Source organism: Rattus norvegicus, chromosome X (assembly GCF_036323735.1).
Source record: "Rattus norvegicus strain BN/NHsdMcwi chromosome X, GRCr8, whole genome shotgun sequence".
Classification (NCBI taxonomy): domain Eukaryota; kingdom Metazoa; phylum Chordata; class Mammalia; order Rodentia; family Muridae; genus Rattus; species Rattus norvegicus.
Genome location: NC_086039.1, coordinates 36,511,144 through 36,525,297, shown reverse-complemented (window position 1 = coordinate 36,525,297; position 14,154 = coordinate 36,511,144). Strand labels below are relative to the sequence as shown.

Genomic DNA, 14,154 nt, shown 5'->3' with positions numbered 1-14,154 from the left:
ACATCTTTTCTTAGTAGCCTAGGAACACTAGTAAAGCTATTTCCAGTCTCCAATAAGAGTACAAAACTAACATTTCAGTGTCCTGGTTGCTGGGTTGGATCATGACCAACACGTATGTATTCTAAAATAATGCACAAGGTAAGTCATAATCATGTTCAGTTTTCTTCAGGTTAAAATGGGCATACCTTGGGAAGTACACAGGTAAGTGTATGCAAAACCCTTAGAGCTTGAGACAGAAGCTTTGCCATGTAATAAAGTCAATGTAACATTACCTAGTGGCAATTTATCTTACGTATATAAATTATTTTCTTGTCAAGGATATGCAAGTATAATAAACTCTAAAAGTAGTCAACTGCTTCAAAATAAAACCACAAATCTTAACCTGATGTAGAAAAGAGCCACCAAGTAGCTTGGGCCTTGAAAATACACCATTTCCTCTTAAAAATGAAACTAGATTAGTATCCTTTATAGATACCATGCTTTCCTGCTAACAACCCCCACTCCTTTATGTCCAACTGCAGAGAAAATACTTCCCCCTTGTGGAACCTCCAAAGTACAGTTAAGAAGCAATAAAGAGAAAACCTAGTTGTTTAATTGCAGTCACGTTTATTTGCAGTCTCTATACACACTTTCTAGGTAATCAAACTTTTCTGATACATTTTTTGGAGAGGGGTTCACAATGAAACTGTCACCGTTTTTACTAAAAATAAATACAAGACTTAAAGTGTTGCACAGCTCTAAAATATACAAAGGCTTGGATTGAATGTAAACGTTGAAAACATCTTACAAAAGAAACCATCTTTGCAACAATTTAAAAAGTTTGTATTTACAAATGTTACAAAAATACAAAATGGATGCAAGTCCAAAAACCATTGTCTTTTTGGCCAGCATGAACTGGTTCTAGTACCAAAATAGTCACACCATAACCTTCATAGTTCAAGCTTTGTTACCATCTCGTCCTCTAAGTTACCACCACTGCAGAGCATGTACTCACTGAGAAGAGCAAACGGGGTGTTTTGCTTGCTACAACTAGTCCATGTCCTCTACTTAGCCAAAAACAAAACAAGAAAATCAAACCAGGATCACCAGAAAAGCAAGAAAGTAAAACAGAATTTCCCCCACACAATATAAACATGTTGGATAAACACAGAAGAAAAATAGTATCAGTGCAAACGACAGAAGAAAAGTTTGGATTTTTTTTTTTTGGTTTTATTATTTTAAACAATACCTAATGTGTGTACCCTGCCTGGAGCTGACAGTGATGTTAAAGACAGTCCCGCATCTTAGTATATTTCTAAAGCTGTGTAGACTATTCCAGATTATTGAGGATTTGCTTGCTTTTTAAACTTTCTTATTCAATATTCTTGTCCACAGTGAATCTAAAATCCATCTTTATTTGGGATTTCTTTAAATCTATGAAATACAAAATAGAGAAACTCTGCTATAGATTTATAGAGTAAACAAAATAAGTAAAACTATAAGGGTTGGTTCTGTGATCATCACATCGACAGTATCTTATTGCCTCACGATTCAAGTCAGACGTGTATTTAAAAATACATGGTATGATTACTTAAATTAATGTCAATAATAAAAGGTGACATTTTTATTAAAGCCAATTTATGTGATTTTTCTATTCAAGGTTTAAAATCACTTTTAAAGCCCACATACCTTTCTTCACACTAAAAACCCCCTAGCTACACAAAAGCCATACTGCAAACGAACTGCTTTTATGAAAATTACAAATGACCACCTATCGAGACTGGAGATGACGGTTCCTTATCACATTTGTCTAAAAACTTTTATTTTTAAAATTTTGCTGAATGTACTTTTCAAAGCATGAGACAGATTTGTTCATGACCCCACATGATGTCAAACCATGCTGGTTTGTGTTTTTTTTTTTCTTTTTTCTTTTTTTCTTTTAATGAGCTATGGTGTTCCAATGAGGAATGATGGTCCATTTTTTTCAAACCCCAACATTTTTCTTTTAATAAAATTTTAACACTTTGTATATGTTCAAACCCTTTACCAGGTAGTTTATCTATCCCCAACACACACTTTCTCTCTCTCTCTCTCTCTCTCTCTCTCTCTCTCTCTCTCTCTCTCTTCTTTCTCCCAGTTCTCAATCTCCTTCTCTACCCCTCCACCCCCAACACCCATTTTACATACAAGAATGACAAGAAATTAACTAACACAATTTGGTAGTAAAAACAAATAGTAGAAGTCAGACTTTTTCCCCCAAACAAACAAAACACCAACAACAGATTTTTAATTCTTAATCTGTAAATTTTACAACAAATTTCCATTGAAAGACATTGTCTTCTTAGACCAGACTTTCTCCTTCATTTAGCAAGAGTTAATCCTTTCACACATCTTACTTTCTCAAATACAACTTGCATAGGCATAAAGCCAGCTGTTCATCAATTTCTTGGTGACCCTGGTGTGTTCTGTCATTGTCATCACGTTATAGTCGTTCACAGGTCATACCCCTTCTTAGTTCTTTCTAATTTCTAGCGTTCCCATTCAAAACCTATTCTAAGTACATAGGTGCTTATATTTCTCACGTATGATTTCAAACATTAGTGTCAGTTCACGTTAAAACCAGAGGTGTGAGAACCACTTGCAGATTTCAACTTGTTATACTTTTTTTTCAGTTTTAAGACAAGAAAATTCAAGTAATTTCAAGTAATTCAGCTTGTTTCCCTGCCTTCATTTTATCAGAGCACTTGCCCTGATATTTCCTTTCCCTCCCACCACCCTCCCCTTTTGCCATCAAGCAGATCTAGTAAAACCAGACAAAACTTTGTTGCATGTAGCATTGTGAACCAGAGCTGCTCCCCATGCCCAACTGAAGAGTGAATATAAATAATGCATATACACATACCTACTTCCCAACTACATTGTTCACAGTGTCATTTCTGTTAAGTTTTAGGTAGCATGAATCTCATCAGCACAGAGAGGAAGCTTTGCTGAAAACTCACAGGTACTTGCTGAGAAGTCAATAGCTCTGTGGCATGCTTAGCTTTTATTTCTGTTATTTTACGAACCTGGAGCTAATTAAGAAGCTTAAAGAGTATAGTCATTCGATTATGACTGTTTGCCCAGTAGCCTTATATAAAACATGGTCTAAATTAACTACTGGTTTCTCTACTCATTCTCCTTAAAGCAATCCATTTAAAAATTAAATTCTAAAGGACACTGTTTAAAGCTATTGGGGGTGGGGGTGGGGACATTGCATTGAGAATGATGATTTCTTTCATTGGTTAACAAAAAAAAAATCAAAAGCATGCTTTTCATTCTGTTCAAATTGCCACAAGGCAAATCACAGCCACAAATTGCGATTAGCTTGTTTCTGTTATAGTTTGTCACAACAATGATTAGGTCTAAATTCATTACTTTAAATTAATCACATTTCAGTACATGACCTCAATATTTCCATTATTTCACCAATTTTAAAATCATATTTGAGGTTTATCACTCAGAAATCATGTTGGTGGACATTTAAATATGGTATTTGATATGAAAATGGTATTCACAGAATACAGTTATTATACTTTATTTGTGTGTGTCCTATAAATAGTTGGTGTGTGGTAGATAATTAGCCACTTGTCCACTCATCATTGATAAATCTATTTACACATTTTATCAAAAATATGGTATTTACATATGTGTAGTTCTTTCTTCTAAATTTTGCTTTAGTTCATTTTAATGTAAAAAAATACCAAACGTCCAGAGTAATTTCATCTTCTTGTAGTTTCATGACAGTGAGGGCTTTATTTTCGGAATAGGCAACTCTGGGAAAACCTTGTCTAGATTTCAAGAAAGTTAGATACTTTTGTATTCTCTGTTATCACAAGGAATGAGATTGGACAAATCAAACTATTCTAAAGAAAGCCACGAGACAGAACTGCTACTTAAAACATGAAATTAATTTAAAAATGACTCAATCACGTTTTGCTTCTTCAACACATATTTAGAAGCTCATTGCCAAGCAACGATGCAACCCCCCACCCTGTTGCCTCTTGTCCCAGTTCCTCTATGATGTCACAAAATTCTTTCTTTAGTAAGGGGCTGGACATCTGAGGTCAGCTTGGCTCAAGCAAACTAGGTGGAGCTCTGGGAGGATCGGTCATCATGTGGGCTCCCATCAGAGTTTTCAGTCTCTCCCTCAGAGATGGCCTGCATTGGAGTATTATACAGCCGGCAGCGGACACTGTAGCGGCTGCTGCTGGCCACAGGTGGGGCCCGGGAGCGTCCAACCCGTGCTGAGGCTGAGGTTGCAAAGTTTTTTGAGGAAAACCCTTCCGCATTGACTCGTGGTGAGCACGGTGACAGAGGGGACAGTGCTTCAGTCCCAGGTGTGCTCTGATGGGTATCATCTGGGCTTTGTGGGGATTCTGCAGTAAACTCCCCAGGAGGCTTGGGCAGGACAGGGCTCTTCAGGATTTCAGTAGCAGACATGCGGTAACTAGAATCTGAGCGACTGCCTTTCTTGAGGAGCAGTAGCTTAAACTCTTCATTGGATGTGTTGGACTTTTTGGCATTTCGGTAGATGAGACCAGGAGACCTCTGGCTAATCCCAGTTGTCACATTGCTGCTAGGTGAAGTGACAGAATTGGCACTGCTGCTACTGCTACCAAGAGGAACTCTTGATTTGCTTCTGACAGACATATCCCCAGAATCTTTTCTTCCAAGTACTTTCCTCTTGGATCTTTTAAGAAAAGAGAAAATGGTGTCAAAATCTGAGTCCACATACAATTGTATGAATCAAGAAGTGTTCCATCTCATCCCCATATCTATTGTATTTAAAGAGCATCCTATATGGTAGAATATTAAGCATTAGGACCATACGAAGTAAGGTATGATTCATTACTTTCCCTCCTAGACTTTAAGGCTGCTGATTTCTGTTCACGGCATGGGGAAACACTGCTGCTTTTTCTCATGAAATCTGTCTGTGCAATCCAGAGAAAAATACTCTCACGGTAAGCAGAGAGTGACATCAGTGGGACAAGACTGGCCTTAGTTTGATACCTGAAGGAGCTTGATGATGAATATAGAGAGGTGTATTGCAACCAACATTTCAATTTACTGCACATGAAAGTTAAGTGACTTTCAAACTAAATTAGTCTGATTTTAATACAGATACCATGACTCTTAGGTACTCAAGGACATAAACAGCATGTCTAGCAGGAAATCAACTCTTTGTGAGGAATTGAAAGCTTAAACCATCTCTGGAGTGCTTAAAATATAAAATCTAAGCTCTCAAGACAGCAAAAATAACTCTTGTCATTGGGATGTAAACAAACAGGCAAATCCTATACAAATACAGATCTAAGATTACCAAACTCCTTAAATCTACAGAGCCTCTCTAGTCATGAAATTGCTGATCTTATTTTGAAAATTAAGTAGGCATAAACTCAGTGAATCTTCAGCATAACTCAGTCATTCTTATGAACTTTGCCTTCCCACATTCCAGAAGAGGGTGGTTTTACTCCAGGGAACCTCTGTGTTTGATATCTTTGCATATCAGTACTTGGTACCAGCAGAAGGGCAGTTTTTAGTACCAGGATTTCTTAGCATCTACAGTATTCTAGGCACAAGATATCGGTTTATCGTCAGAATCTGTGAAGTACAGGTATTTCTACTTATAGTAAGAGGTTAAGTTTGGATATTTAATTTATTCGAGACAGCACAGAAAGTGGCATCCTATTCCAATCCAATTATCTTTTTGATTCTACAACTGATATTCTGCCCACTACTCCAGATATACCAGATGGTTTTTCGAGGGTTCATTAACTTACATGGCAAATTAATAATCTGGACTGAGTTTGGAGATAAAGTGTGAGGATTAGAGGAATATAATTGGAGTTTAGACAGCTGGGGTGAAGAATATACTAGTGATTCTTGCCCTGCTTGTAAGGAAGCTTGCCTGCTAAGGTACACACAGATTCTGCTACTAGCAGAATCCTTGGGAGAATGCAGTTGCTAAAGAGCAGTGTTCTTTCTTTAAGGAAAAAATACAGTATCAGCAGAAAACAGAAACTCTTTATAGAGCAGAAGCCCAAAGGGTAAGAGGAGAGATTATAAACAGCTTGTAAAAAATCTGCTTCCTAAAGGGTAAGTCTATGAAAAAAGGAAAGATAATCCTTGGGTTCTTTCCTTTGGGAATTCAATCTAGATCCCCAAGGCAATGGGTAAGAAGGAGCTTATGTTTGTGGAGAGAGCACACGTAGCATCATTTAGTCCAGTGGCTATGAGTTTGTTTTCAAGGATAGGTTTTGGCTCTGCTTTCTTGGTCAGCAGCTGTAATAAATTGTTGCAAATATAGGCCAATGGTAACAGGTTATAAAGGTACAAAGGGATATGTGCATGCATAGCAAAGGCACAGCCATGTTCCAGGAAAGTAACCCAGAGAACATCCCCTATTCATCAGATCTGACCTTTCAATTGAGAGATAAAAGTGAGCGCTATGAAAGAAATTTAACTTTTAAAAAGAAAAGAAAAGCTGAGATAAACTCTGATTGTTTTAGCAAATCAACATATGTTTGTGTCAGCTAGTGTGATATTACATCTTTGACAATATTTTGTAGACTCAAGAGATTACTTAAAAGTCAGAGGTTACGGGTATAAGTCAGTGGTAGTATGCTTGCATAACATGTGAGAGGTCTTGGGGTTGATCCCTAGTACTGCAAAGATAAATACAAAATACAATATGTACAACAGAGATTACACTTGAGTTTGGGCTTTAACTCCAAGTAATTTAAATATAACTTGTTTTCACATGTAAATTTCTTCCAGAATGTCTTTCTTCAGGAAATCATCCAGTATCTTCCCTTCAATGGTTCTTACAAAACTCTATTAACTGAACTGTCTTTCTAGCTCTCTAGATTCATATTTTCAAACATGTATACATGAATGTCTATGAATGTCTATGAATTTGATTCAGAAAGATAAATCTTCACTTCTTGCTTTTTGTTGTTGTTGAAAGTATTACAGGTTCAAATACTTCCCCATATTTGTATTCAGTGAGAGTCACTTCGAAAGCAAAGCCTTTTCTGTGCCTGTTTCTGGAGATGTGGCCACACTCTCTCACCTGTGAATGACTGCAAATAGATCCTCAGTGGTTCGAGGTTTGTTTGGAGACACAAACACACCCTCAGCTTCAGCTTGAGAGTCCTCACTGAGTGGTGAGGCGATGGGGTCATCACTTGGTGAGGATTCTAAAAACAAGAAGAGAAGCATCTTTAAGGGGCAGGAAAATATCTCACTCCCCTGCATTCCTAACTCAAGGATAACAAAAAACACGAGGTACCTTACCATGATTTTGGAAATGAAAGAGATAGCTGTCAAATAGTTCCTGAATAACAATAACTTTGTTTCTCAATTGCTTCAATAGGTGAAAAGAAATGGCAGAGGGAAACCAACACCCAGGTCTCCAGAGAAGTACAGAGACTACAGCAAACACCCTCCACCACAGGACACATTTCCACCCTAAACTAGGTATCATTAACTGACCTTTCAATGCAGTCTCGTCCATACGTCCTTGGGTCTCCTCTGCTCCGCTGTTATCAGAGGCACTTTTGGGTGAAATACCTGAAGCAATATTTTCCTGCTCAGAACATTTTTCAGGGAATGAATTTACAGTTGACGGCTCTGACTCATGGCGGATAGTCACAGGCACTTTGTCATGGTGGCGGCTCACAACACGCTGATGCTTATATTGACTGCTTATGTCTGTTACTCTAGTTGATGAGTTGGCTTGGAGTGTGATTCCGTCCACAGATTCCGGTTTCCCACCTTCTTCCCCAACTCCAGAGGGTACCTTCTGTCCTTGTTGTATGGCTCCATCTGGACTAGCTCCATACTGTATCATTTTATTACCCAAATCACTGGGGCGGGAAGCAGACACCCTCTGAAATCCTGTTGAAAATCCACAGTTCTTACTTGGTATGCTTTCTGGGATAAGCTCACTTTCCATCTGTATTTGGTCTTTCATCACATTTGAATCTGGAAGATTGCTGCTAGCTGAGGCTACAGTTTCTGGATTGCCGTGACTCTTTCCATCAAAAGTAGGGTTCTTTTCCAAATGTTTCTCTGGTCCCATCTCACCTACAGAGGAATCTAAAAAGGGCATGAGGGTATCTTCAGCAGAGTACTGGCGTGATATTGATTTCTTTGCTGTATGTGACCTTGCCTTACTTGGAGATAAGGAAGCCACAGAAGCCACTGTGACAGCATTCTCTTCTAAGTACGGGAGATCTGTATTATTGCCCTCCTTTTGTTTAACTTCGTCAGACTTACTGATGGACCTCAGGTTGACAGATTTCAGAACTGTTGGTGTAATTGCAAGAGACGGCGGGGGATTTGACCTCAGCATATCTCCGACTGTGTTTTGCTTATGAGTAAAAACATGCAGTGGGTGACGGTGGTGGAATGGTTTATTCAAAACATGAAGAGCACTTAGGTCAAGATGAGAAGGAGGTATAATTGGAAGTTCAAAATCTTTACTCAGTGATAGGGCTCCATCTTTCAAAGATGGTTGCTGTAGTGAGGATTTCCTTTCTGGGACTTTAGGCTTTCTTTTGCTACCTCCAGGAGACTGTGGACCTGAAAAGAAAGCTGTAGGGAAAGAGGAGGTTGGCGTTTCCGACTGGCTTGAGTAGCCACTTGATGGAGATGCTAAGCCAGCCAGCTTCTCTGGTGAAGCCAGTTTGTATTCATTGTCAACCGAAGGAAGAGATGGGGTGGTCGCCCTTGATTCTGACTGGGATGTTTGGGATTCAGAACTCTCTGGAGATTTGATGCATTCAATCACTGTGGTACCCGTAGCAGTGCTAGAATTAGATAAGGATCTGTAGGGATCATTTGTTTTCAAGTCGTTTAGAAGCCAGAGGTCTGCATAGTGAGTTGATTCAGCACCTTCATCTTTGAATGGTGAAATGTCTGTAGTGTCCAACTGAGGTTCCTTAATAGCATGTTCACTCTGGCTTATCCAAGAAGAGTCCAGCTTTGCAGGCAGATTGGCATTCTCCACCCGAGAAGGCGTGTTGGAGAAATCAAGAGGCAGCTTCATTTCCCTGGAACTGTGAGGCAGGTGCTGACCACTGCTTATCTTTGGTTCTTTCTTCTCAGAGATGTCTGCATTTCCATCAGATTTTCTCAGTGATGAGCTACGTTTAGGTGGAGTTGGCTTTGCCTTTGGTTTCCTGAAAGAGATGCTTGGTCGCCCCTGCCTTCTGTGGTCTAAATATTCTTGCCAGGCACAGTCTGGAAGAGCAGGAGGAACCCCGACACCCTGACCATTCTCTGGGCCCAGGCCTGCATAGTGACAGACATAGGTCTTATTACCTTTGAGACCACAGTCAAAGTGCATCGAGGTATAGTATCCTTCTGTGTCCACTGAGAAATGAGAGCTAGTATCTGCTTTGTCTGAAGGAGACTTTTCCAGAAAGCTGTCATAGGTGCCCATGCTTGTGAAGCTTGGGCATCCCAAGCTATCTGCCTTTGGATGCTCAGGACTAAAATCTTGGCGGCAGGATGCATCATGATGGTGGTGCAGATAATTCCACTCACTGTCACTTGTATTGCTGTTGTTGGGGTCATCCAGCAGATCTGCAACAGTGGAGGTAAAGGAGTTTGTTCGGTGGCCTCTTACTTTATCCAAGTGGTCATTGTATTGTTCTGTCACAAAGACACTGGCATCTTCATTAGCATTAGGAGCAGTGTTCAGTGACAATTCTGAGTCACAGTGAGAAGAGCCGGTGAGGGGGGGAGAAGCTGCAGGAGGGATGGTCTCTGAGGTCTGTGAGGGGCATGTAGAGCTGCTCCCACTCCAATTACCACTGGACGACTGGTGGTCATCTTTCTGGTCCATGTGGCTGCTAAGGAGGACACTAGCCGTGGAAATGCAGTGGATGGGGCTTCCAAAGGTGTCTGAGTTGGAGGAGATGTCACAGCTTCCAGAGTCAGCCGCCATTCGGGACAAACGTGATCTCCCTCTCTCACTTAACTTTTGCTGAGGGCTGTGAAGATGTTGAGAGCAGGCTAGGCCCAAAGTAGGCTGGTGTTCCTGTGTACTTGAGCTGCTTGGAGCTTCACCACAATCATTCGGGGCTCTTTCATGGTCACCTACGAAATGTTCCCCTTCCTCAAATGCTGAGGGTTTAGCACCAACTTTGGGTTCAGCATCTCCACCTCTATTTCCCTCCCGAGGAAGGCTCCGAGATCTTGTACGACTGCTCACGACAGGAGTAAACATGGTATCGCCTTTGTCTGCCAGAGCAGAGATGTTGCCAGCAGAATGAGAAAGGGAAGCTGCGATGCTTTGACCCCTTTGAGCTCTGATTCTCCTTCTGGATGGGGCAGCAATCAGAATATCTTCTGTTTGGCATTCAGAGTCCCTGGTTCCGGACCTCCTATTGACAGTGTTGGAGGGGTCTGGGTTTGTGTGCACAATCACATTCCTTTCCCTGGCCACTGGTGATTCATCAGAATCTAGGGCACATTGAAAACATGGTAAGATATTCATCTCAACAGACTAATAGACATTTTGAAGGTTGTTTATAAATCTTTGTGCTACCATGTTAGAACATTCTCCTGCAGAAAAAATCATTATACAAAATGAGGAGAAAATTAAAATGTTTTATGTGCCTGAGTTTGTCTCTGTTTCATTCTACTCGTATGCATTGTATTATGTATATGTACACACACGGGAATCATGAATACTTATTGAGATAAGATATGCTTTTCGTTTTTTATGAACCATGCCTCTTCACATTAATTTACCCTAATAAATGATTGCTTTCATAAAAGGAAATTGATTTAAAAAAAACAAAAACAAAACAAAACAAACCCTGAAGTACAAAACCTAAAGTACTGGCCACTATTTTTCATTTGTGATTTTGTAATACAAACATAACAATGCAATTCGTGGATTTCATTATAAAAATTGAAGTCTTGTTTATATGAGCTACTACCATAATATTTTGAAATTGGTAGAAATATTATAAACACATGGAACAGAAAAATCTTTAAATGTTCCCAAAGATTTTAATTTTTTAAGATTCCATATTTGAATATGTTTAAAATTTATTTTAAAAATAATCACATAAAAGTGCAATTTCTCTTCAAATGAAATTACAGTTTTTAAAAACCTTGCATTGATTCTTTATCCATATTTCCTATCTTAATGAAATGTTTCAATTGGCAAAATATTATATTTTACCAGCAAGGCTTGAATGCCTCAATCTCTAAGGTTAAGCCTTTATGTTTAAGAACAGAGTTAAAAAATATAATGTCAAATGGTTTTCTGAATACAAATAAATATACAGCATTTTAAAACTACTAAAAATTAAAACATTCAATATTTGTAAGGAATATTATAGTTGAAAGTAGGCCTCTATTTCATCCCCTTATAACCCCCACTAGACAGAAAAAGAAAATGAACATTTTTTGTACCACACCTATTTCTTGCTGAACTCTTCTGGGGATCCCCGAGATTGTTTTCCTTCTCCTCAATTTTCGTCTCCGCTGTAGCACAGATTGTGAATGAACAAGAGAACAGCGTATACTTGCTTCTCTGTCAAAACCAACTCCTGCAACCCACAAATAAAGTCTTATTAGCCTTTAAATGGCAGACAAATTTTCAGTTGCTTGGAACACAGTGATATTTATTGATTGGAAGTCAGGGAAGACTTGGCATTAAGCTTGTGAACAAATGGAAGGGAGCCCTTCCACAGTCCTTATTTAAATGCTTCAGTGCATTATGCTTTACTTCTAAACACAGCCTTCCACAGCAGCTTGTATTGCCAAAAGCAACAAGCAAAAGAGGAAAACCAAAAGAGATAGAAAGAAGAGGAAGGGATGACAGCAAAGCTCTCTCACACTGATCTGGCTATAACCTTTAGCCACCCTTATTTACTGGTCTATTTCTGGGCTCCCTGAAACTGATACCTTTGTATAGTAGATCTGTGCCCAAGATATGAACCTAATGTATCCTGACCCATTTCTTCATTAAAAGCGTCTTTGTGAGTTTTTTTCCTTCCATCTCTTATGCCCAAACTCTCCAAGTATTTACACACACACACAAACACACACACACACACACACACACACACACACACACAGACACACACACACACACACTGCTGTGAGGAAACATAATAGTTTAGAGCTTTCTTCTTTTCAATAGTTATATAACTCAATTTTCTTCTTGTGACTAAATTGGATGCTTTTTGGTTTGGAAATGAACACACAGAGGAGTTCTTGGTCTGTACTTAAATGGATCTACCTTCTACACCAATAAGATAGACTCACCAGTCTTTAAAGCACTGTTTGTTATTATATGTGTACGGGCCGTCCATAGTGCTTATTAGTTCTCTATGTTCACATAAGCTGCACTATATGCAATTCTATTAAACTAGAACACTGCTGAAGAAGGTAAGGAATTCAGACTCTGTATGACACAAGTATACACTGTAGCTTTTTCAGTGCAAGCAGTGGCTCAGAAAGCTGGAATGCTGTACTTTGAGATTTGATCACCTCATGATTTTTCCTGTTAAGCACAGGGCTGGAAGAGTTGTTAAACCTTGGGTCAGCTACATAACATCACGGTATCAACAGTTTCTAGGCTCACTTTGAAATATCTCTATCATGTAATGAATGATTACAATGCTATCAGAGAATTCATATAAATGAGGCTGTCCTTTCTTGGTTCCAATCAAAAACTAAAATCCTTCAGTTGAATCCTAATGATTATTGAGTACATGATATACAGACACTGTGTGTTATATGGACACTATTAACAATGTTCTCATTAAAGCTCTTGAAATCAACATCTAATCTGGGCTTTCATCTCGAGAGTTCCTGAAATAAAACTGAAAGAAAAATCTCCTCTTCCTAATCACAAGATGATGGCCTATAATCACAGCACTACATTTAAAACAAGATTTTTAGTTACAGCACCAGAAAAGAAACAGGGGCCGCTAATAGTCAGGTGTTCCCAGACTGAAAATTAGTTTAAAAGGGTGCCAGAAGATCCACTCTGGCACATGAACTCCTTGAATACATCTCATTTAGATTATAGATGTCACATAAGTGTAAACCTTTAGAATAATTTATCCTATAAGTCAAATAGGTCACCAGGAAAATTAAGTCCTAGCTCATGACACAACTGGCCAATGCCTTAGAGTGCCTCTTATGCAAGAGGAAAATATATCTGTCTCAGATACCTGGTCCATTTGCACCCCACTCTTGGTGAGAGAAATCTGAGTGGAGTTGATAATAGCAAAGTCCAAAATGCTTGCTCAGGGACATGCAATCTTCAGTTACAGGGAATCAAGATTAAAGGCAGTCAAAGTATGGCTTTTTTAAAAAAAATTCATTATATAAATAATGTCAAAGGAAACTAGAAGAGGTGTTTAAAATTACCAATGGGAGAACTTTTAATTTGGGGGAGAATGGTTGAGAATAAAGTATAACTCTCTGATTTTCTCTCTCCTTCTCTTTCTTACACACACACACACCTAAATCTATCACTTTGCATAATAACCTATAGATTCCTTTAAAAAGCAGAACATCACAGAGGAATGGATACAGAAAATGTGGTACATCTACACAATGGAATATTACTCAGCTATCAAAAACAATGACTCTATGAAATTTGTAGGCAAATGGTTGGAACTGGAAAATATCATCCTGAGTGAGCTAACCCAATCACAGAAAAACACACATGGTATGCACTCATTGATAAGTGGCTATTAGCCCAAATGCTTGAATTACCCTCGATGCCTAGAACAAATGAAACTCAAGACGGATGATCAAAATGTGAATGCTTCACTCCTTCTTTAGAAGGGGAACAAGAATACCCTTGGCAGGGAATAGAGAGGCAAAGATTAAAACAGACACAGAAGGAACACCCATTCAGAGCCTGCCCCACATGTGGCCCATACATATACAGCCACCCAATTAGACAAGATGGATGAAGCAAAGAAGTGCAGGCCGACAGGAGCCAGATGTAGATCTCTCCTGAGAGACACAGCCAGAATACAGCAAATACAGAGGCGAATGCCAGCAGCAAACCACTGAACTGAGAATAGGACCCCCGTTGAAGGAATCAGAGAAAGAACTGGAAGAGCTTGAAGGAGCTCAAGACCCCAT

At 39.1% G+C, this 14,154-nt stretch overlaps 1 protein-coding gene across 4 annotated transcripts in view; it reads right to left on the bottom strand.

Annotated features, from left to right (window-relative positions):
- Positions 1 to 586: 586 nt before the first annotated feature.
- Positions 587 to 14,154, bottom strand: part of Nhs (NHS actin remodeling regulator) — a 339,645-nt gene continuing 326,077 nt past the window's right edge. For 2 of the 4 annotated variants that reach the window (XM_008773173.4, XM_017602085.3), the window contains exons 6-9: positions 11,460 to 11,591; positions 7,513 to 10,491; positions 7,091 to 7,217; positions 587 to 4,708 (exon numbers count right to left, since the gene is read on the bottom strand). In XM_008773173.4, the coding sequence (XP_008771395.1) occupies positions 4,102 to 4,708; positions 7,091 to 7,217; positions 7,513 to 10,491; positions 11,460 to 11,591 (3,845 nt within the window). In that variant the 3' untranslated portion in view covers positions 587 to 4,101. The remainder of the gene's footprint in view (positions 4,709 to 7,090; positions 7,218 to 7,512; positions 10,492 to 11,459; positions 11,592 to 14,154) is intronic. The other 2 variants (NM_001414726.1, NM_001191733.1) reach the window with 2 other exon arrangements.